Raw genomic sequence first — 25,075 nt, forward strand, 5'->3', positions numbered from 1 at the left:
TAGGGACATTACGTATGACGTTTTCAGTTGACAGCTCGATTGAAGGAAGATCGAAGACATGAATTAACTGTTATTTTCACAAATCTTCATTCCCCGATACAGGTGCCCTCGTTATGCCAGCCTTCCCCAACAGTGCCGGCTTGTGACCGACTTCTCCAACCCTTGCTGCCAGGTCCCCGACTGTAACTTCCAGGGTACCTCTGGAGGAATCAGCGGCGCTGGCCACGTCACTCCCTCCCCCGGACCACAGCGTATGTATACATGTTGTTAACATAGTGAGCGTGAGTGTTTGGTTTTCACGCGTTTTTTAACACTACACTGATCTGACGGCGTGACACCTTGATGTGGAAATAAAGCCCGAAGTGATGCAGGTTTCAGACGTTTATCACTTTGGTGAAACCGACGAGCACGGTATGGTGCTGAAAAACCTAGAAACGTAATCGGGGCGAACCGGGATTCGAACCCACAATCATAGGTTTCTGGCATGCCCAAGGGATGCAATTCTGCACAGCGAATCAGGGCGCCTCAGACGACTTGGCCGCCGTGCCCCCTTGTGAAAGAAGACAACTCTGTACAATCAATTGTGGCGCCTTAAAAAAACTTGGTCACCTGTGTCCCCGTTACATAGTTGCACATATTTACCCTATAAACTAACTATAAGATATACAGTATTCGCTTGTCAGACCCAAAACATGGGTCCTGTGTGTGAGGTCCATTCAGGGGCGCCATTTTTGTTGTTGACATGTTGCTTAATAGCGGGTTGAAGTCATCCTCACTCACAACAAGTACACAACCTGTATTTACGTGGCCATTACACACTATGTATGACTGATAGCGTGGATGAGTAACTGCGTTATTACAATTGTTAAGACGTTTGATGTCTCGTGTCTCTTGTTTGATAACGGTGTAAGTCTCCCCACCTATACGTGGCTGTAATTATAATAAAGTTGTCCATTCATACTATCTGAGCAAGTTTAAAACCGACACACTAAAGTGACGTTTGCATGCAGAAGTTATCGGGTTGTACGGTATAACGTGTACACAACGTAAATTGTATACTATGCTTGATGAAGAGAACCCGAAAGACTTCTTGTTTTGTTGTGTGACAGTGGGTGTAGTGTTGTCCCTGTGTTGTAGCCACCTGTACCTACATCACTGCCAAGTACTACCAGGGCCAGACATGGAAGGACGGCTGTAGCAAGTCCTGCCGCTGCGAAGACGCTGTGAAGGGACTCTACGTCTGTGACGACAGGTGAACTTTACCTTGCCTCTTTCTCATCATGTGTAGTATGTTTAATACCATTACATGACGCCTTGGTTTTGACCTGTATAGGGGCGTTAGGGTAGCTAGTGGTTAAAGCGTTCGCTCGTCAAGCCGAAGATCTGGGGTCGTTTCCCTGCATGTGTACAATGTATGAAGCCCATTTCTGATAGTGCTGGAATAATGTCCAAAGCGGCGTAAAACCATACTCACTCACCCGTAAAGACCACGTATCACCCAGATACACCCAGATTGGTCGTTTCACAGGCAGAACTGTGTGATGACCATCGTTTATAAGGTCTTCCTCGTTGTGATATCTGAAATAATGATTGTATTTGGTACCATTAATGATGATATTAATCTCCATGAATCTTAAACATATCAGGGATGGAAGATAGCCTTGTGGTGAAAGGGTTCGTTATTCACGCCGAAAACCTTGGTTCGCTTCCCCACATACAATGTAGGTACAATTTGTAAAGTCCATTTCTGGTATTCGCTGAGATTGCTGGCTTTTTGCTAAAAGCGGGGTAAATTTCACTCGTAAAAGGGTAAAACATATAAATTGGTAATAAATGTATTTCTTTCCATGACTTTCAAGATGTCCGAAGTTCGGTTCCATCCCATCCCAGTGTCAAATGGTCACTGACCCCGCTGACCCCTGCTGTCAGAAACCACAGTGCCACTTCGTGTCGACGTCAGGGTCTACTACTGGTTCAGGCAACCCGAGCAACATTCCCACCCTGGCTCCTGCCATCATCACCGGTCAGGTTCCCACCCCAAAGCCTGGGCAGACCCCCATACCCGTCTGTGAGTAACCCACTACCAATGGATCTAGCATAAACAAAGCGATCGGGTCCTAGGATCACTGTTTTCGCTTACTGACGTCGCTAAGAGTAGCCAATTGTTTTTTTGTAATTCCAAAAAGCGTTGTCTTGACATTGTTTAAAATTGTTTAATTGAAATTGTACCTAAAGTCAGCCTTTTTGCCGGCGAACAAAAACGTGATTACAGACCTTATTTTTCAGCGGTATGTACATACAAAGGTCAGCAGTACCACAAAGGTCAGACGTGGGTAGATGGCTGCAGCTATAACTGTGAATGTCTGGATGATCAGACTGGCAAGTACAAGTGCACTGAGAGGTTAGTATGTGGACGTTTAAACAGGGCTGCGGGGCGGTCGGGTAGCCCAGTGGTTAAAGCGTTCGCTCGTCACGCCGAAGACCCGTGTTCGATTCCCGACATGGGTACAATGTGTGAAGCCCATTTCTGGTGTCCCCTGCCGTGATATTGCTGGAATATTGCTAAAAGCGGCGTAAAACCATACTCACTCACTCACTAAACAGGGCTGCATTTATGGCGCAGGTGGAGTTTCTGAAAGCCTTCTGACCACTCCTTGTACCCTAAATCCTGTTGGGATGGTGCGGTAGCTTTGTACTTAAAGCGTTCACTCGTCACGTCGAAGTCCGGGTTCGTTCCCAACGTGGGTAAAATGTGTGTAACCACATTCTGGTGTCTCTTGCCGAATATGGCTGAAAGCGGCGTACAACCATGCTCACTCACTCAAAAAACGAGCAGTCGAGGAAGAAAGTTCATTCGCTGTGAAACGTACAGTGGCTCCCATAGTTTTCAACTGTGTTTGCAATTCTCCATCCGATATGTTCTCATGTGTCTTGTAACTAGCTCTTATCCTGATGAAGTAAGGGGTTAAGCATGTGACAAGCCTGTGACATGGTATTTCAGGTGTCCCCGATTCGCTGGGTTGCCTCCCCAGTGTAATCTGATGAAGGATCCAAGTGACCCCTGCTGTCAGGTGCCCGTGTGCGACTTCAGCGGCCACAGCGGTGGCTTGACTGGACATGGTCAGTTCACACCCGCTCCAGGTGTCACGCCCAAACCTAAAGGTCAGACTTCAAGGTCTTTACTTCCGGTTGATAAAAAAAACATGGTGATACATTGTACATTAGGACTGATAGTACATTGGGGACAAACTACACATTAAGGATAAACGTTATATTGACGAATTGTAGTATTTTGAGGACAAACGAAAGTTGGCTTTAACGCTGTTTTGAGCCGTATTCAAGTTATCAGAAACGTGTCTGCGTTATGTGGGTGGAAAGCCCGAAGTGATGCAGGTCTCGGACGTGTATCATTTAGATGAAACCGACGAGAACGGTTATGGTGCTGACAAACCTAGAACCTAATCAGGGCAATTCGGGGTTCGAAACCACGATCATAGGTTTCTGGTGTCCCTAAGGGACGCAAATCTGCAAAGCGAGTTTCGACTACTTTGACGACTGGGCCACCGGTCCCTTCTCAATACATTGAAGCTTTATATATATATAGTTATGGTTCGTGTTACCACGATTTTAGAAGTTGGATTCGGAACCCAAGATGTATGATCTGGCGAAACATTGACGATTGGCGATTCACTACGTGTTAATTGATTGACGAAAGGTTGAGAAAAATCTTAAAACAGTCCGATGCCAGTGCGGCTATAAGTGCCTAGAGAACTTACGATGCATTAATTAGTAATGCTACATCGAGTGCTAACGATACACATTGACACCTGACCGTGTGATGGCCCAAGATGTGTGCTTTTTTCATTTAAATAAGATCTACAAATATGTTTAATTTCATTATAATAAATGAATTATTTAGAATTATAATAGTAATACTATTTAGCAGATATTATTTCGTAATAGTGATACTATATAACAGACAATAAAACCTTTTGAAATATTATAATATATTAATATGCTGTTCAGAAGGTAGCTGTCATTTTTTGCACTGATATCAATCCCCGTATCCCCAGGTATGTGCGTGTACAAGGGTACAAGCTACGCCACCGGTCAGCAGTGGTTCGACGGCTGTGACTACACCTGCGAGTGCGAGAACGGTGACCAGGGCATATACCGCTGTAACAAGAGGTGAGACAAACACCCGAACACTTTATATCATAAATAAAATATATGTGTTATAATCTTGTCCAGTCGGCTGCGAGGAGGTGGGGACCCTAGCATTTGCTCGTCACGCCAATGCATAGGTTCGATTCCCTTAATGCGTGAAACCTATTTCTGGTGTCCCCCGCCGTCATATTGGTTGTATATATTGGTGATATATATGTTGGTGGTATACTGCAAAATTAAAAACACAAGTGACTCCAATCAGATGCAAACGTAAGTGTGTCAAACTCTACTGCATGTATAATTTGTTTCCTTATGGCTACTGTAGACACAAGAAGGGCTTGTTAGATATAGATAGTTTAAGACCAAGATAGTTATAGGTACCAGACCGTGAAGATTTCACATTCATTCACTTGCATATAAGAAAAGTTGCATCGTGATTTATGAAGAGATTGCAAACCATATCTCAACAAAAATAACCCTATGTCTTCCAATGACCTCTACCCATATAGTTTTTGTTAGGATATTTTACCTGCGTCAAGTTCACCTCCATGTTTGTCTGTACGTAGGTGTGCAGTGTACGACAACCTGCCCAAGGGGTGCCATCTGGAGGCCGATCCTCAGGACCCATTCTGCTGCAAGCGTCCAACCTGCTCCTTCACCCCAACCAACGGCTCAAACACAGGCTTCGTCCTCCCATCCATTCCCCCGGGCACTGTGACAGGAGGCAGCGTCATCCCCACCCCTAACCCTCTCCTGGCCCCATCCCTTGGACCCGGGGTATCACCGACTCCAGGCCCAGGCATGGTACCTCTACCTAAAGGTAAAGACTTGCCTCATTCTCATATGTTACAGTAGGGGCTCACATTAGAATGTATGTAGGCCCCCGTACTATTATCGTCCTAAAAGGGTCTAAGTTGGATTGGTGGGTTGGAGGGAGGGGAGTGTCAAAGTGTCCCAATTGCGTGGACATCTTCCTGAAGGAAACACATGCCTCCATGGTTTAGTGGATATCACGTCTTCCCAGAGAGCAGAAGGTCCATGGTTCGAACCCCCTGGATTGTCAACCAAGAAGACGTTAAAAGATAGTACTTGTTTTAACCCTGTGCGGCGAGAATAAAAGGACTGGTCGGCTCGGAGTCAGTACAATGTATATGAGGGAGGTATCCATGCGTCATGGTATCTCAGTGCGCTAACACTATAAAACTGGCATAAGGCCGGCCCAGTATAAGCAGCTACACACACATACGTCGCTGAGAGTGAAACTCCCTTTCACCTCACCACCTCCAAAGGAAAGCACTTTCCACAATCCCACGTATTGCTATCTGCTCCTAGAGGAATATTTTATATAATATTATGCGTTTTTTATATTTTGGGTTTTTGACGATACAGTCATTGACTTATCATGAAAAGATGAAATAACACATGTGCTCTCCTTCGTCAGATGTGTGTGTATACAAGGGCAAGCAGTACGCCCAGGGACAAAAGTGGCAAGATGGCTGCGTCTACAACTGTGAATGTCTGGATGCCCACACCGGCAAGTACAAGTGTACCGAACAGTAAGTAAATTAACGTTTTTACGACCAATCCCTCCTTTTCTCATTAGAAAAATAAATAAAAAATTATCACAGATCATGTGTGTGTTTTGGAAAGACTCTTCTATAATATCTCATAGTCCCAGTCGTTTAAATCGACATAATTGATGTGGGTTCCAATCGTCCAGATTGTGTTACTAGGTTGGTCCGCACCGTGGTCGTGAGTTACACGGAAGTGGTAAAGTTCTAACACTTGTATAGATTCGGGCTGTCCTCCCAAATCAAGTTGAAATTGTTACTGAAACACGCTGTTAAAAACATATCACTGACTCACTCACGTATGTACACACGCTGTATGTGTAGGTGTCCCCGGTACGCCCAGATCCCGGCCCAGTGCCACCTTGTCAGAGACATCTATAACCCGTGCTGCCAGAAACCATACTGTGACTTCTCAGCTACTTCCGGTCAGGCCACAGGGACTGGTGTCCCCCCTACTCCACCAACTCAGAAAGGTAGACTAACCATTAACTTTCAGGTTTTATCCATTTCATCCAAATTATGGTAGTTTAATCCCTGTAAAATTGCTTCCTTAGAAAGAAGAGAAAGAGCAGTATATATGGAATGAAGTTCACTTTTTTAAAACATGCATACATATATTGGGGAAGTACCTGACATCATTTGTATCACAAGTACATGGACACTGAATTAAGTTTCTTAGTTTCTTTGTTTCTCATAATGGAAATAAAACTGTTATCTCCATTAATTAATCATGGCGCTTGTAATTGTATTGTTGCAGATTTCTGTGTGTACAATGGCACCCCCTTCAAGCAGGGTGCCACGTGGAATGACGGCTGTGATCTCGCGTGTAGGTGCGAGGATGCTAAGACTGGAGTGTACAGATGTGACGAGAGGTGGGTTATATATATTATCCTGGTCTGCGCACTCCATACACTCCGATGACGTAGTCAGCCCAGTCGGCCCTTGGGCCTGCTAGAAACCTTTGATTATGGGTTCGAATCTCGGTTCGTCCAGATCATGTTTCTAGGTTTGTCAGCACCATTTCCGTGCTCGTGAGTGTCACCAAAGTTGTAAACGTCTAAGACCTGCATCACTTCCGGTTTTCTTCCAACATCAAGCTCTCCGTTTGACATAGTCGTGAAATGACTGAAACATTGTTCAAAGCGGCGTTAAACCCAGCTCAACAAACCAACACTCAGATATTTGAAACGATTTGTCTGATACATTTTTCGCGAGTAATTAAACGTGTGTATAAATTATTATCCTGCAAACATGCTTTAAAAACAATATTAATATTACACTCTGTTTATGTCTTTATATTAATTATATGTGGTTTTCCTGTCGACAAAGGACATTTTTCAACAAGACATTAATGTCATGAACCATATTACTTGTAACATCTGTAAGCCACACAGAGCGACAAACCCACTTGGCTGTTGTTGTCAATAGTAATACTTCAAGAGTTTCTGTCAACTCCAATTTGAGGCAGTGTAGTGGAGTTTCAACATACAAACTGCATGAGTCGTGTTGTTTTACAGGTGCGCCAGCTTCCAGGTGCAACCAGGATGCTCTTTGATCGCTGACCCCAAGGATGTGTGCTGCAAGGTGCCCTCCTGCCAACCGGTCCTGCCCCCTACCCCTCAGCCAGGAATCAACCCGGGGCAGAATCCCACTCCCTTCCCCTACCCCGTACCCACAGCTGTCCCCGGAACGATCCACGGCCAGACCGTCAACAAACCCAACACCAACAACCCAACAAATTCATGTAAGTTGTGAACGTCACTGTGTGTGTGTGAGTTGCGTTTAACGGCGCTTTTAACAGTGTTCCAGTTATATCACGGCGTGTCAGTTTAATGCGGGAGGAAAGCCTGACACAATGAACCACTTTGGTGAACCCCACGAGTATGGTGCTGACAACTGGGATTCGAACCCACAATCATGGGATTAGGGAACAAGCTACTCTACACAGCGAATTGTGGCGAATTAGAACCCTGGGTCATATTGTAGACCTAAGCTGTTTGGTGACAGCCACGAGAACGTTGTATCCTATGGGTCCATAGTCACTAGGATCGCTACCAGTGTATCACACCAGGTTATCTGGCACCGTTAAGGTACCGAACTGTATGCAGTGAGTCATCCGCCTAATACAACTTGGCAGCCAGGAAGCTTATCTCGAATACAGTAAAGCAAGTGTGGATATGTTGTATTACATGTTATTTTTCCAGCATATACATGTACATAACTCGCCACACTATGTTTTGTCTTGCCAGCGTTCTGTACTTACAACAACATCAACTACAAGACCGGTCAGAAGTGGGATGACGGCTGTCAGTACTCCTGTGTCTGTGATGACGAGAAGACTGGCAGATATACCTGCGTCCAGAAGTACGTCAACTCGATATCTCAAATTATATATAAAGAGAAAAACACACGATATCTCAAGTTATAAATAAAGAGAAAAACACACGATATCTCAAATTATAAATCCAGAGAACCAGAGAAAAACTCAAAATAGCTCAAATTATAGATCTACAGCAATCGAAAGGCCAAGAGCACAGCTCTCTCTCTCTCTCTCTCTCTCTCTCTCTCTCTCTCTCTCTCTCTCTCTCTCTACTTGATACATATACAGAAAAAAACATATGCCTTGATGCTGCCATGAAAACATTTGACAACTTCCATCCTAGGTGTGCCCCGTATTCAAACATCCCTGCATACTGTACACTGGTTGTCGACCCGACAGAACCCTGCTGCAAGAAGCCAAGTTGCCAAAACCCATTGTCGCTCCAGACATCACCCCCCGTCCCTGGGGTCAGTCCCACCCCCAACACCAACATCAACACTCCTCTTCCTCTGCGTAAGTATCATTGATCAACATACACAGCCATCGTGCAACCTTACAACTGTACTTATTACCCTTGATCGAACTGTGAGCATGATTTTAATCACAGTAGTTATCGCTAGTTGTCACCAAACCGTGAATATACCGAATATACCCTGATATATATACATTGTATACTTCACTTGATTACTCAGTCACCCGTGAAAGTATAGGCCGATATGTGATGGTTTGGTGACGCATGCTTATTTTAAGTCAAATAATGAAATTATCTCGAAGACTGTCCAGCCCTACTCTGTCTGTGTGCTGTTGTCTGATATTGGAACAATGTGTTGCGTTGATGGTCATAAGGCTGTTGCAAACGTCTCACGAGACATATAGCCGTTTGTGGGATGTTTACTCATTGGTCAAAACACTCGCTAGTTTCCCTCTCGCTGGAACCAGGCCGTGGGTTGATTGGTTAACTTCAACGAATACACTGTAAAACGGCCCTATGTATTCAATGGCGATGGGGGAATTTAGTATATTCAGACCCGTGATGTATTGACGATGTGATAAAATGATATCTCGCTACAAATGAGAAAAGGAAATACTATTTTATGGGTATATACCCTAGCAGCTTGTGTAACATAACATTACTATATCTGTTTCACCAGGGAATATTACTTTCATTGATTGGTTGGTTGGTCTGTTGTTTTACGCCGCACTCAGCAATATTCCAGCTATATGACGGCGGTCTGTAAATAATCGAGTCTGAACCAGACAATCCAGTGATCAATGTCATGAGCATCGATCGACGCAATTGGGATCGATGACATGCATGAACCAAGTAACCAGACCTACATGACTTATTCTCGAACATGAGTGAGTGAGTGAGTGAGTTTGGATTTACGCCGCTTTTAGCAATATTCCAGCAATATCACGGCGGGGGACACCAGAAATGGGCTTCACACATTGTACCCATGTCGGGATTCGAACCCGGGTCTTCGGCGTGACGAGCGAACGCTTTAACCACTAGGCTCCCCGACCGCCCTCTCGAACATGATCACAAGGAGAGAGTTCCTACATTATATTTATCAGCATGTTGTTCTTTTACAATAGCATCTTGTGTATACAAGAATCAGCAGTATTTCGAGGGCCAGGAGTGGTATGACGGGTGTGACAAGAAGTGTGTGTGTGAGGACGCCAAGACCAACTACTACAGATGCAGCTCCAGGTAGGGTTACTGGTGTTACTGGTGAAAAATCTAAAAGTGTCTTAGGCAACGTTACGTTCATATAGCATAAACAATATAATTGTATGCCATTCATACTGTCATTCGGATATCATTATTATTGTTCTTGCTTTGAAGAAATATGCGTGTCTTGCAAGTATTTTTTTTTCCAAAAGGAAAGGTTTTATGATTTTCATCTTAATTCCCAGGTGTGCAAGTTTCGGAAAGGTGCCCCCACAGTGCCGTTTGGTAGCAGACCCCAAGGACCCTCAATGTTGTCAAGTTCCACAGTGTCTCCCTACCCCCGGGCCTAATGGCTACCTTACCCCAGGGCCAGGCGTATCTCCCACACCTGCCAACATTCCCACTGGCGTCGTGACGGGAGTCGCTCCAACACCGACCCCAGGACCTGGCGGACAGACGCCACCTCCACGACGTAAGATACCACGATACACACGATGTCAACATTTCATTTAAATGTATACTCACCGACAAAAGAAACGCGAATACCATCCTATGTTGGTTAATATACGAAGAATTACTCATGTTCAAGAGATATTAGATTGGTTCGACGAACATACTGGTATGTTGGGTAAATCGACGCTCATGAAATCATCATATGTGACGTCATAGTCCGATGACTCGAAATGCACCATTTGTCTCCCGTGTAAGATTTGAAATCACGTGCAGTCTATTGTGATTGTTACTTTTGTCATTAAGTGGTACAGATTGGAAACATCTTTTCTTAACGTACATATTTCTCTATATGTTTCTACTGTTCGCGTTTCTTTTGTGTAAACATATGCATCACCGCACGGGTGTTCATGGGTTTCATCACTTCGGGATTTTCATCTAACTGATGGGACTGAAATACAGTATAAAGCGGCGTTTAATCTAACTCACTTACCCACCCACATTAATAACATAAATCACAACATCATTTAGACTCGGTAAAGCCTGTGTTTGTAGAGTAGACAATTAGTCCCATTGGCGGATCTTATTAAAAGATTCATTGATATTGCTGGAGTATTGCCCTGCCAGCCAGAACCCCGACTGACTGACAGCCTCTGTTGCAGACTCCTGTGTATACAAGGGACGAGACTACCGCCAGGGAGAGAGGTGGCAAGATGGCTGCAAGTACAACTGTATATGTGAGGACGAAACCACAGGCAAATACAAGTGTGATGAGAGGTGAGGCAGAATGAATAAGTGTTCAGTTTGTTAATATATCATGTCCTTGAACTTTAAAAAAATGCAAAGAATACTTGGGTCTTGGGTTCGAATCTCAAATACCATGATCTGTCTGCACACTTACTGTGGTCGTGGGTCTAACGAAGTTGTAAACGTCTAAGATAAACGTCTATATATCAGCTTCAGCTTTTACTCAAGTAGTAAAATAATTGCAACTGCGAACCCTTTACCACTTAATCCACTATCGTTGTTCTTACAGGCACGGGCATCCATGGTCTGGTAGCCCGTGCCTCACCTCTGGCATATCGCATGATAATTGAAATATATACTAACTCCGTAAATTAAACTGCTGGGCAAAAAAAGTATACACTTTCAAATTGGATTTGACAAAAGAATTACAAAAGTTATCAAAACGTTACTAGGCTGGAAAAAAGTCGCTGAAAAACTGCAAACTTTAGGTCCGAAACACAACTATGATACCCATGTCAAATACATCACCATCGAATAAACATTTATTGTTTGTATAATCTTTAGCCATCATCAAACATGGGTGTATACATTCGTTTTCTCCATCACTTATGTACCTGTTTGAAGTTAACATGGAACTGTTACCGTGATGTGTTATCTAAGGGGTAATGACTTGTTTCCCACAGGTGCGCCTCCTACCCCTTCGTGCCACCCCAGTGCACCCTGCAGAGGGATCTCACCGACATCTGCTGCCACAAGCTAGCCTGTGACTTCTCCAAGCCCACAATAAACCCCAACGTCAGCCCTCTGCCCAATGGGACGCCAGTGCCCACGCCGAGTGAGTGTCCTGTGTTTCATCACTTGTTGGTTATAGTGTCCTAGTTTCACAAAACTTCCAGGGGATACACCAATCCAGACAGCAGAAACCGGATGGGGTGGGTGGGGTTGGTTTAGTTTGGCTTTTGTGGTAATCATATAGGTGTAATCATATAGCGACACACGGAACCCCCTCAACTAGAGTAGATGGTAGACCCAGGGTGGCTCCTATAGTGTGATACACACACGGAAGCCCGGGGACTCGACTAGTGTAGATGGTAGACCCAGGGTGGCTCCTATAGTGTGATACACACACGGAAGCCCGGGGACTCGACTAGTGTAGATGGTAGACCCAGGGTGGCTCCTATAGTGTGATACACTCACGGAAGCCCGGGGACTCGACTAGTGTAGATGGTAGACCCAGGGTGGCTCCTATAGTGTGATACACACACGGAAGCCCGGGGACTCGACTAGTGTAGATGGTAGACCCAGGGTGGCTCCTATAGTGTGATACACACACGAAAGCCCGGGGACTCGACTAGTGTAGATGGTAAACCTAGGGTGGCTTAAGATATTAGTGTGAGTATAAATGGATTAGAAAGAAACCACTGATGAACACAGCAGAGGCAATGACTGAAATGTACCCTCAACTTTCTAAATCAAATCATGAAAAGCACAGGTCAAACATTCCTGTCAAACTTGACTGCCTGTCTATAGTGCCATGTATTCCCTCCCCCAGAATTCTGCGTCTACAAGGGCGTGGTCTACAATCAGAACCAGGTGTGGACCGAGGGTTGCGACAGGAAGTGTAGGTGCGACGACGCTGACACCAACTTCTACAACTGCTATGACAGGTGAGCTACCGACAGTTTGTTAAACAGCAAATGTTTGTTGTATTGTACAAGCAGCAATAAATGAACAATTGCGGTAGACTGACATAGGAATTACTTCCTTTTTGTCTACTAGACTACTCTGGACACAGCTATTTTCTACAAGGTATATTAATGACATAAGAATTCCTGGTCCCGGTAATCTGTTAATCCGGATCATTTCAGTTGGAACGTCATAATCCTTATTAATGAAGTTTTTATCTTTACTTCAATCCATTTCAATTTCAGATGTCCATCTTACAACAACCCACCCCCAGGCTGCACTCTGATCGTTGACCCCAAGGATCCCTGTTGCAAAGTACCACAGTGCTTCGTGGTCCCAACCCTCGCCCCAGGAGCTACCCCTAACCCCAACCCTGGCCAGAACCCAACCCCTAACCCCTACCCTCTCCCAACAGCTGTTCCCGGGACTATCACAGGGCAATCGCCTAACCACAACCCGCTAGAGAAGATTGGTATGTTAACATATATAGCTTTCCTTTGTAATAGGTAGTCGAGCGGTTTGCCATAAAGGCTTCACTTGTTACGCCCCATGATCCTTTACAATTCCCTGACTGACAGTATGGAGATATAAACTAAGGACAAGATATGATAAGGCCCCTTTTGGCCCACGGGGTATGTATAACTTAGGAAAAGAGGAAACTCTTCATATATTTGAAAATCGTTGTGAAAGTTATCAGATGTATTCACATGAGACAGAGTTAGACTTTGTTCATTTGAATATTTGCACGTTTTGGATTTATTCCAACACTTAATGTAGAGGTAATGCTAAAATGTGCCGAAAATGGTGCTTTATAGAAGTTTTCAAAAAACGTTTTTTTTATATAATTTTGACCCAAGCTGATGTTTGGAGATGTGAATGAAAACAGTTCATGTTTACCGTAAAATACGTATCTTGGATCCCGAAGTGGCTCATACTTACATTGTTTCTTGAATTTTGAAAATTCCTTTTAGCCCTACTTATGTATTTAATCGTGTACTAATCTGTCAAGAAAGACGAAAGTCACTGCAACATTGATGATGAGTTTCATAGAAACATTTCAAAATTGTACAGGACTTCAAAATTTGACATTCTGGACCAAATGATTTGTTTATGTCACACTAACCCCCGTTTGTGTTCGCAGGGTACTGTGTGTACAAGGGCGTTAAGTACACCCAGGGCCAGACCTGGCAGGATGGCTGCGGCATGAACTGCGAGTGTCTTGACGACAGTACCGGCCAGTACAAGTGTACCGAGAGGTGGGTTCAGCATGAGATTGGTGTTGTTTGATTTCTTCAATTACTGTGTTTCGTTATTGTCATAAATTCTGGTTTTATTCTTCTTATAGTACCTTCATACATCCTTACCGTAAATAATAAATAAACGTGCAGTTCATAAATATGTACCGAAATATTGTCGTTAGTCCGGTAGGTATGGGTAGGCGCTTTTAGAACAGGCATGTACCATATAACATCCGTGATTTGTTCAGATTTGAAAGAACCCCAGAATACACCAATCAAAACATAAGGCGAAATTAAGTTAAGCTGGGGCATAATGATAAGTTATGATGATCACATGTCTATGTTAAACTTTGAGAGTTACGACCGTTTAAAACTAAGGTCGCTTTGCGTAAAGAGGCCCAGTAGTTTAAGAGGCATATGTCCAGCCTAATAATATTTCTAAGCTTATATGATGGAATACTTCTGAACAATGCTTCCTTAGATGTGCCAGAGACTTATGATCGTGGGTGCGAATCTCGATTCATCCTGATTATGATTCTAGGTTTGTCAGCACTATACCCGCACTCGTGGGTTTCACCAAAGTGGTAAACGTCTAAGACATGCATCACTTTAGGCTATCCTCCCACATCATGCTGACACACCAAGTCATGACTGAAATACTGATCAAAGGGGCGTTAGACCAAACTCACTCACACATTCTTTCAGGTGCCCCAACTACGTGAACATCCCTAGCTACTGCATCCTGGTGCAGGACCCCCGAGACAACTGCTGCAAGACCCCCACCTGCCCCGGGCTCAACCCCAACCCCAGCAACGTCTCCCCAAGCCCCGGCTCACACATTACCCCCACCCCCGGGACACCCAAAATTAAAGGTAAGCAGACACGTAATTATATTTGAGTGACTTCGCCGCCACATAGCACTCTTTACCGTATTGGGTGAAGAATTCTAGCCTCACATGACACGGTCATGTTTTATGAATAATTATACATTTTGTGAAGAATAATGTTTGGTTTTGCTAACAGCAACGCCGTTTTGCAATACTGTGTATATGGTGTTATTTGTCAAATTAAACATACAAGACAACACACGGAGTTTCTTGGCGTGTAGAATATATATTATTTTTAGATCGTTTATCAATACTAAACTCGTTGCTGTTACCCCACACCAACACTTTGACATATGAATCAGATGGAGAACAGTGGTCTGTACCTTCGACACTACGGAACGGATTTTGGTAAAAGAGGATTCTTGCCGTAAAAGGCGACTATGCTTGTCGTAAGAGGCGACTAACGGGATCGGGTTGCGAGGCTCGCTGACTTGGTTGATGCATGGCATCGTATCCCAATTGCGTCGACCGATGCTCATGATGCCAATCACTGGCTTGTCTGGTCTAGACTCGACTATTTACAGACCGCCGTCATTTAGCTGGAATGTTGTTGAGTGCGGCGTTAAACAGCAAACAAACAAACAACGGTATATACAGTATAGGAGTTGTGTTACAAGTATTATTGATGGACCCTGTTGTGTGTGTGACGTGTGGTATTGGCTGTTACAGATGTGTGTGTGTACAATGGACGCTCCTACACACAAGGCCAGGAGTGGTATGACGGCTGTGAGAAGAAGTGTGTGTGTGAGGACGGCATGACGGGCTTCGTCAGGTGTACCGACAGGTAAGTTATCACTAAATCTACTGGGGCGTTTTCTTTATGGCAAGTTAACAGGGGAATAGTTAGAGGTATACAGCTGCATTGACATCTGAGGTTATACAGCTGTAGTGACATGTACATTTTTGCGGTTTTAGTGACATGGAAATTTATACGAACATTATATTCATAGTGTGCACCCTGTGTATGTCAATAAAGTGTAGTGTAGTGTAGTGTAGTGTAGTGTAGTGTAGTGTAGTGTAGTGTAGTGTAGTGTAGTGTAGTGTAGTGTAGTGTAGTGTAGTGATAGACCTGTGAAGATCCGGGGTAGAATAGGTCTTCAGCAACCCATGCTTGCCGTAAAAGGCGTCGTAAGAGGCGACTGACGGGATCGGGTGGTCAGGCTCGCTGACTTGGTAAAGCATGTCATCAATCCCAATTGCGTGGATCGATGCTCATGATGTCAATCACTGGATTGTCTGGTCAAGACTCGATTATTTACAGACCGCCGTCATATAGCTGGAATATTGCTGAGTGCGGCGTTAAACAACAAACCAACCAACCAACCTGATGATAACATCAATTGCAATGCCTATCTTATTTAACATTCTGAATCAAGGTGCGCCAAGTTCAACTCCATCGCCCCCAACTGTGTAATGGTGCCTGACGCCAAGGACCCCACGTGCTGTTTGGCGCCACAGTGTGACCAGACCAACAAGACTGTCCCCACTGGGGTCATCGGTCACATCACTGGGTACGGTCTACCCCCTACCCCCCAGCCAATGGTCAGCCCCGCCCCAGGAGTTAGCACACCAGCCCCCGTGGTCACACTCACGCCCCCATTCAAAGGTGAGAGTTTCTAACAGTTTGTACATTCCAATGAAGATTCAATGCATACTTTGATTAAAGGTCACAACACGTTTCTTCCTCGTCTCGCTATGTTCGGATTAAAAATACGCCCAATTGAGATCCTTGTTCTCTCAACACCTTATATGTGCTGATGGTTTTCTCACAATCGCTTTGAACTTTCATTTAATATTATCACGTCTAGCGAAAGCATTTCAAAGTGGCGTTTTCTTCAATTCATTTACACTAAATATATACTCAGTTAAGGCATAAACATCTAACGTAACTGATGAGATATTATATTTGACAGTGCAGACCAGATTGATTTGTTAATAAAATATCGAGACTTCCTACAACATGTATCATTCTTTTGCAAAAGTGTATTTGTATCGAGAAATGTAGAATACCGGTCCAGCGATCAGCGGCGAATAAGAGCGGTCTGAATCACAATGAATTGAAAGGGTCTGTTTTGTTCTCAGATGTGTGTGTCTACAAGGGCACGCCCTACAAACAGGGTCAGAGGTGGCAAGACGGATGCGACTACACCTGTGTTTGTGAAGATGGTACCACTGGCAAATACGACTGCACTGACATGTAAGCTATTGCATATGCGCACTATTTAAAACGAAAACTTTCATTTATGTTTACAGGTTGATGGATCAGAAAAAAAAACATGATTCACAACTATTTTATTTCTATTTGGCACTTTACTTGTTTGACACTTTTTGTTTGTTGTTTGTTGGTTAACGCAGCCCTAATGGTTATTCCATCTGTATCACGGTGGTCTGTAAGTAGAACCAGACAATCCAGTGATTGACATCATGAGCATCGATCTACGCAATTTGGATATGATGACATGCAACAATCATTGGATTGTCTGGCTCGATTATTTACATACCGCCGTCATATAGCTGAGTGCGGCGTTAAACAACAAACAAACAGAACAAATATTGTATCATATAATCACTCTATTGTCCATCTGTCCAGCTGTCCGCGCTACCCGAACATGCCTTACTACTGCACCATGGCATACGACCCCACCAACCCCTGCTGTCAGAAACCCGAGTGCCACGTTCCCAGCCCCTCCAAGACACCAAATGTCAGCCCCTTGCCTGGCGCCACCCAGGCTCCCACTGCAAGTAAGACTTTACAGAGGATATAGTGAACCGACACCATTAAAGGAGGTCAAGGCTCGGGAAATTGGCAGTTCCTGCAAATTTGATTCAAGTCTTTACGTTTTATGATGCATCATATTGAAACGGTTAATAATTACCGTTATCACCTGAAGACTGTGTCTTAGGTTCCCACAGGAACTAATTGCAATGTCAAGCCGAAACTGAAAATGAGCAACGAACCCCATTCAGCAACGTCCCTCTTTAAAGCAGATGTTTCTAAAGGAAATATGCAATTGAAATCTATTGAAGTTCTAATAACGTATTTAAAGCTACAAATACATTTCGATAATCATAAGAAGTGTCCATTGTATAATTCCGACTCTATCATAAGCACGTATCTGTGAATCACAATCAAATAGTGATGAAAGCATGCTTGGTTTATAATCTCTCTGTTATACAAGAAACCCTGTCTGCTCGTTTCCTTACCACTACCTCGCACTACGCTTGTAATTGCAGACTTCTGTGCCTACAACGGTATCCCGTACAGACAGGGGCAGAGTTGGCCAGTGGGATGCGACAAGGTGTGTCGTTGTGAGGACGCCATGGCCAACACCATCAACTGCGATGACAGGTATCTGTGTAAAGATAAACCCATTCTCTCTTTTGTCATCCGAAAACTATTATAATGACCCATTTGTAAATGTATGCAAAGGTATCGTTTTTGATAAGTCTAGTACTATCATATATGTTCGATTCTGCATTTATTTTTCAGTAACATTAGGGGTGACCGTTTGGTGTTCTGGGGCGTGGGGCCTGGGCTTAAAAAGGAAATGCTGAAAATAAATTGGACTTTGGTTTTACCAAAAAACTTTATTCGCTGGATGTCATAAAAAAAACATTGATCGGCTGCTCTCTTCAGGGAGAAAGTGTATGTCTTAATACAGTGACCGAAAACACTTTCTGTTTCTGAGGGGATCCCAAGCCTCCCTTGAATATTTAATGTCGATGCCTTAGAACAAGATTGATCAATTACTCAAGATGAAAATGATAAGTAGATATAATAATAAGTATATAAAGCATAATTCTAATTGTACAGCAGTTGAAATGTCAAGTTTCTTTTTAAAATGGCAATATGCCTACTGTCAGTGAGACAACAAAGATTCACACAGTAACACTCCTGTCATGTCCTCTAGGTGCGCGAGCTACCCTCAGACCCCGTCTGACTGCGTGTTGATCACTGATCCCTCCGACAAGTGCTGCCAGGTACCAAGCTGTGGTAACAGCCCCAACACCAACAACCCCTCCCACACCATCACCGGCGTCCCCGGCACCATCACCGGACAGATGCTACCCCCAGACATCCCATTACCACTCGGCAAAAGTAAGACTGAACCTACAGATACCTGTATTGGTATAAATATACTTGCTGAAGCCAAGGACTTGCTAAAAGATTTACATGAAGATTAATTAAATTGGAACTGAGGAGATAATTATATAAATAAAGCGCCAAAACCCTTTCCATATCCAACAGAAATCTCTGCGAGTCGATAGTACGATTCCGACTCTATCATGAGTATGTGTTTATGAATCACAACCAAATAGTGAAAATACCAGGTTTTTACGAAAAAGTGAGCGTATCCTGACCTACAGGTGGCACCCTTCACGAACACATGCAAAGGCAATTAATTAACAAATCCGTGGAAGTTGTCGTGGCCGACAAACGAAATGTCAGGCTTGTCATAAGATGAAGATTTTACTCGCAAAATTTGTCCAATATCATTTCATAATCTACACATGAGTTAACATGTTGCCACAGATATATATCTATTTTACAATCTTGAAAGTTATTAAAGGTTATTGATGTAACAAAAAGAATACGTCCGGATTAATAAATCTTGACAGTGTTAACACGACCCGCTCTCCACCCGTGTGGAGCCCACAATCCCATTGCCATTGGCTCATATGCATCTGTCTCAAGCATTCAATGGTGAAATGGATTCAATAGCATACTATACTTGAAATGGAAATAAGTTGTCATCTTGATAAAATGATGACCCAGTTGGATTTCGGTGACTTATGGGTTTTTCCTATCAGTTACACCAAGGCTGCTGAACATGCACATGTGATTGTATCGTCATTTGACCAATAATACCCGTTATCGCCTTCACTACGTATACCAACAAGCGTGCTCTACTCACAGGTGTATGCGTGTACAATGGCAAGAGCTATCACCAGGGAGAGAAGTGGGAGGACGGCTGTACCTACGACTGTGAATGTATTGACAGTGCAGATGGCAAATATAGGTGTACTGAAAAGTAAGTACTTTTTGACAATTGGCAAATCAAGTGTTTGGTTCATATTTGGATCTTACATGGGTGTCACACATTGTACCCATGTGTGGAATCGAACCCGGGCCTTTGGCGGGGCGAGGGTTCGATTCCAAATATGGGTACAGTGTGTGAAACCCATCGCCGTGATATTGCTGGAATATAACGTAAAACCATACTCATTCACACATTTGAACAATTCGCACCAACGTGTATGTGTTTCCTATGTTGCAGGTGCCCGGCGTTTCCCCAGGTGCCCTCCTACTGCACCATGATGCAGGACTCCAGGGACAAATGCTGCGAGGTTCCCTACTGCCCAACACTTGTACCCCCAATGAACACGCTGTACCCCACACCATACCCGATTGGTTACACGCTGTACCCAGGCGCCACTCCATACCCAGGTCCATCTAAGTACCCAATAGGGTTTACACCATCTCCAGGGGCAACACCGTACCTCGGACCTACTCCTTATCCAATTGGATACACTCCCTACCCAGGTGCAACTCCTTACCCAGGGCCAACACGCTATCCAATAGGTTTCACCCCCTCTCCTGGTGCAACGCCCTACCTTGGACCAACACCCTATCCAATCGGCTACACGCCTTACCTTGGTGCAACACCCTACCCGGGACCAACACCTTACCCAATAGGATTCACACCCTCTCCTGGTGCCACACCTTATCACCTCCCTACACCCTGGCCAATAGGATTCACGCCATTCCCTGGTGCTACTCCCTACCCAGGACCATCTAAATACCCGATTGGATTTGTCCCATCTCCCGGTGCTACTCCTTACCTGGGACCAACGCCATACCCAATTGGATACACTCCATATCCAGGGGCAACACCTTACCCAGGGCCTTCAAAATACCCAATTGGTTTCACTCCTTCCCCGGGAGCTACTCCCTACCCTGGTCCAACACCGTGGCCTATTGGGTACACCCCATCACCAGGTGCGACCCCATATCCAGGACCTAAGTTTAACGTACCGACACCATATCCCATTGGTTACACTCCGTCCCCTGGAGCTACCCCATACTTGGGACCAACTCCCTACCCTATTGGGTTCACGCCATATCCAGGTGCTACACCATACCCAGGACCATCGAAATATCCTATAGGTTTTACACCTTCACCAGGTGCAACTCCTTACCTTGGACCGACACCGTACCCAATTGGATATACGCCATGGCCCGGGGCAACACCATATCCAGGTCCATCAAAATATCCAATAGGTTTCACACCATCTCCAGGAGCTACGCCCTACCTTGGACCTACCCCATACCCCATAGGATATACACCATTCCCAGGTGCCACACCTTATCCAGGACCAACAAGGTACCCTATTGGATTCACCCCATCACCAGGCGCTACGCCATATCTAGGACCAACACCGTATCCAATCGGTCATATTCCGTATCCTGGGGCAACACCATACCCTGGTCCATCTAAATATCCAATAGGATTTACACCATCAATTGGTGCCACACCTTACCTAGGACCAACACCCTACCCGATCGGATACACTCCATGGGTAGGAGCAACCCCCTATCCAGGACCAACCCCCTATCCTATTGGCTTTACGCCATCGCCAGGTGCCACACCCTACCATATTCCAACACCTTGGCCTATTGGCTATACGCCGTTTTTAGGTGCAACGCCATACCCAGGTCCTACACCCTATCCCATTGGATACACACCATCACCAGGTGCCACACCATACCGTGCTCCAACACCTTGGCCAATTGGATACACCCCATTCCCTGGAGCAACGCCGTACCCTGGACCAACACCTTATCCCATTGGATACACACCATCACCAGGCGCCACACCATACCATGCTCCAACACCTTGGCCAATTGGATACACCCCATTCCCTGGAGCAACACCATACCCTGGACCAACACCCTATCCTATTGGTTATACTCCTTCTCCTGGGGCTACACCATATCCAGGACCTACTCCATATCCAATTGGCTACACACCATTCCCTGGTGCAACACCTTATCCAGGCCCATCTAAATACCCAATTGGATACACACCATCTCCAGGTGCGACTCCATATCTTGGACCCACTCCTTACCCAATAGGTTTCACACCATACCCTGGTGCAACACCTTATCCAGGCCCATCCAAGTATCCTATTGGATACACGCCATCGCCTGGTGCTACACCATATCTTGGGCCTACGCCATATCCAATTGGTTACACTCCTTGGCCAGGGGCAACACCATACCCAGGACCATCCAAATACCCCTTTGGATACACACCGTCTCCCGGAGCTACACCATACCTTGGGCCAACCCCTTACCCAATAGGTTTCACACCATACCCTGATGCAACACCTTATCCAGGCCCATCCAAGTATCCATTTGGATACACCCCATCTCCCGGTGCTACCCCGTACCTTGGGCCAACTCCTTACCCAATCGGTTTCACTCCATCACCCGGTGCTACACCCTACCCAGGCCCATCCAAATACCCAATTGGGTTTACCCCGTTCCCTGGCGCAACTCCTTATCTTGGACCAACACCTTATCCAATTGGCTTTACACCATACCCTGGAGCAACACCTTATCCGGGTCCATCTAAATACCCGATTGGATTTACCCCATCACCTGGTGCTACGCCCTACCCAGGACCAACACCGTACCCTGTTGGCTATACACAATCTCCCGGAGCTACCCCTTATAAGCTGCCAACTATTCCATCAACAAACACTCCCACCACTCCATATCCGATTGGTTACACCCCATGGCCAGGTGCAACGCCGTACCTAGGACCTACCCCCTACCCAATAGGATTCACACCATCTCCAGGTGCCACACCCTACCATCTTCCAACACCCTGGCCTATTGGTTATGTACCATACCCTGGTGCAACACCATACCCAGGTCCCACTCCCTATCCTATTGGATTCACACCATCCCCAGGTGCTACCCCATATCTTGGACCAACACCCTACCCCATAGGATATACGCCTTACCCTGGAGCCACCCCCTACCCTGGACCATCAAAGTACCCCATTGGATTCACACCTTCCCCTGGAGCAACTCCTTATTTGGGACCAACACCATATCCTATTGGCTACACACCATGGCCAGGTGCAACACCTTATCCAGGACCATCCAAATACCCAATAGGTTTCACGCCTGTCCCCGGAGGAACTCCTTATCTGGGACCCACTCCTTACCCCATTGGATATGTGCCATATCCAGGTGCAACCCCGTACCCAGGACCAACCAGATATCCTATCGGATTCACCCCATCACCAGGTGCCACACCCTATAGAGGACCTACACCTTACCCTATTGGCTACACACCATATCCAGGAGCAACACCTTATCCAGGACCCACCCCATACCCAATAGGATTCACACCTTCCCCAGGGGCGACTCCATACAGAGGCCCAACACCTTATCCAGTTGGCTACACACCTTGGCCAGGAGCAACACCATACCCAGGTCCAACTCCATATCCTATTGGGTTTACGCCATCTCCTGGCGCAACACCCTTCCATGTTCCTACTCCCTGGCCAATCGGCTACACTCCTTATCCTGGTGCTACTCCCTACCCTGGACCAACACCTTACCCCATTGGATACACACCCTCTCCTGGCGCGACACCCTTCCACCTAGGAACCCCATGGCCAATAGGTTTCACCCCTTACTTAGGGGCTACGCCATACCCAGGACCTACACCTTATCCCATTGGTTACACACCATCCCCTGGAGCCACACCTTACAAAGCACCAACACCATGGCCCATTGGCTACACTCCCTATCCTGGAGCAACGCCATACCCAGGACCAACGCCATACCCTATTGGCTACACACCTTCACCTGGAGCAACACCGTACAGAGCACCAACACCATGGCCAATTGGTTTCACACCTTATCCCGGAGCAACACCATACCCAGGACCAACCAAATATCCAATTGGATTCACGCCATCTCCCGGAGCCACCCCGTATCTTGGACCAACCCCATACCCGATAGGCTACACACCATTCCCTGGTGCAACGCCATATCCTGGCCCAACTCCTTATCCTATTGGGTATACACCATCACCAGGTGCCACACCATACTTAGGACCAACACCATATCCAATTGGATTCGTTCCTTATCCTGGAGCCACCCCTTACCCAGGACCATCTAGGTGGCCAATTGGTTTTACTCCTTCACCTGGTGCCACGCCATACAAGGGACCCACTCCTTATCCCATTGGCTACACCCCATGGCCAGGTGCAACACCCTACCCTGGACCAACACCCTATCCAATAGGCTTTACTCCCTCTGTCGGAGGAACACCCTATCTTGGACCTACACCTTACCCCATAGGATATGTTCCTTACCCCGGTGCTACTCCATATCCAGGCCCCAGCCCATATCCTATTGGATTCACACCCTATCCAGGCGCAACGCCATACCTTGGACCAACACCTTATCCCATCGGCTACACTCCATGGCCAGGTGCAACACCTTATCCAGGACCATCCAAATACCCCATTGGGTTCACACCTTCCATTGGAGCCACTCCCTACCTTGGACCCACTCCGTATCCAATCGGATACACGCCTTACCCTGGAGCAACACCTTACCCAGGTCCAACACCTTATCCCATTGGATTCACACCCTCGCCTGGTGCCACACCGTATCACCTACCTACACCTTGGCCCATTGGTTACACACCATTCCCTGGTGCTACACCTTACCCCGGACCAAGTAAGTATCCAATTGGATTTACCCCGAGTATAGGTGCCACACCATACCTTGGCCCAACTCCTTACCCAATAGGATTCGTACCCTACCTCGGTGCCACCCCATACCCAGGACCATCCAAGTACCCTATTGGATTCATCCCATATCCAGGAGCTACTCGCTATTTGGGACCTACTCCTTGGCCAATCGGATTCACCCCATCAATAGGGGCAACACCATACCCTGGACCTTCTAAATATCCTTTCGGTTTCACGCCATACCCGGGGGCAACACCTTATCTCGGACCAACACCATACCCGATTGGTTACACACCATCAACTGGTGCTACACCTTACCCTGGACCATCTAGATATCCTATAGGTTTCACCCCATCACCTGGAGCTACGCCCTACCTCGGACCAACGCCATACCCTATTGGTTTTGTGCCCTACCCTGGAGCAACTCCGTATCCAGGACCAACACCTATACCAGGTATGCCTTCTTCACCATGTGACATAATAGAGCAGGGTACTGGTATCTCACACACGGTATTCAACGTAATGTTATTCAACATAAATTGTAATCTTGG

General features: G+C 45.6%; 1 protein-coding gene across 1 annotated transcript in view; it reads left to right on the plus strand.

Moving 5' to 3' along the window:
• LOC124133941 overlaps positions 1–25,075 on the plus strand; it is a 67,987-nt gene that overhangs the window by 20,955 nt on the left and 21,957 nt on the right. The window contains exons 21-49 of the mRNA XM_048397687.1: positions 103–251; positions 1,138–1,252; positions 1,860–2,068; positions 2,287–2,401; positions 3,002–3,162; positions 4,074–4,188; positions 4,734–4,987; positions 5,609–5,723; positions 6,063–6,211; positions 6,496–6,610; positions 7,256–7,482; positions 7,988–8,102; positions 8,402–8,571; positions 9,655–9,769; positions 9,976–10,202; positions 10,843–10,957; positions 11,611–11,762; positions 12,480–12,594; positions 12,859–13,085; positions 13,755–13,869; positions 14,557–14,723; positions 15,408–15,522; positions 16,115–16,344; positions 16,821–16,935; positions 17,329–17,480; positions 17,973–18,087; positions 18,650–18,837; positions 19,657–19,771; positions 20,018–24,978. Of these exons, the coding sequence (XP_048253644.1) occupies positions 103–251; positions 1,138–1,252; positions 1,860–2,068; positions 2,287–2,401; positions 3,002–3,162; positions 4,074–4,188; positions 4,734–4,987; positions 5,609–5,723; positions 6,063–6,211; positions 6,496–6,610; positions 7,256–7,482; positions 7,988–8,102; positions 8,402–8,571; positions 9,655–9,769; positions 9,976–10,202; positions 10,843–10,957; positions 11,611–11,762; positions 12,480–12,594; positions 12,859–13,085; positions 13,755–13,869; positions 14,557–14,723; positions 15,408–15,522; positions 16,115–16,344; positions 16,821–16,935; positions 17,329–17,480; positions 17,973–18,087; positions 18,650–18,837; positions 19,657–19,771; positions 20,018–24,978 (9,233 nt within the window). The remainder of the gene's footprint in view (positions 1–102; positions 252–1,137; positions 1,253–1,859; positions 2,069–2,286; positions 2,402–3,001; positions 3,163–4,073; positions 4,189–4,733; positions 4,988–5,608; positions 5,724–6,062; positions 6,212–6,495; positions 6,611–7,255; positions 7,483–7,987; positions 8,103–8,401; positions 8,572–9,654; positions 9,770–9,975; positions 10,203–10,842; positions 10,958–11,610; positions 11,763–12,479; positions 12,595–12,858; positions 13,086–13,754; positions 13,870–14,556; positions 14,724–15,407; positions 15,523–16,114; positions 16,345–16,820; positions 16,936–17,328; positions 17,481–17,972; positions 18,088–18,649; positions 18,838–19,656; positions 19,772–20,017; positions 24,979–25,075) is intronic.

Source organism: Haliotis rufescens, unplaced genomic scaffold, assembly GCF_023055435.1.
Source record: "Haliotis rufescens isolate VD_foot unplaced genomic scaffold, xgHalRufe1.0.p SCAF_17, whole genome shotgun sequence".
Classification (NCBI taxonomy): domain Eukaryota; kingdom Metazoa; phylum Mollusca; class Gastropoda; order Lepetellida; family Haliotidae; genus Haliotis; species Haliotis rufescens.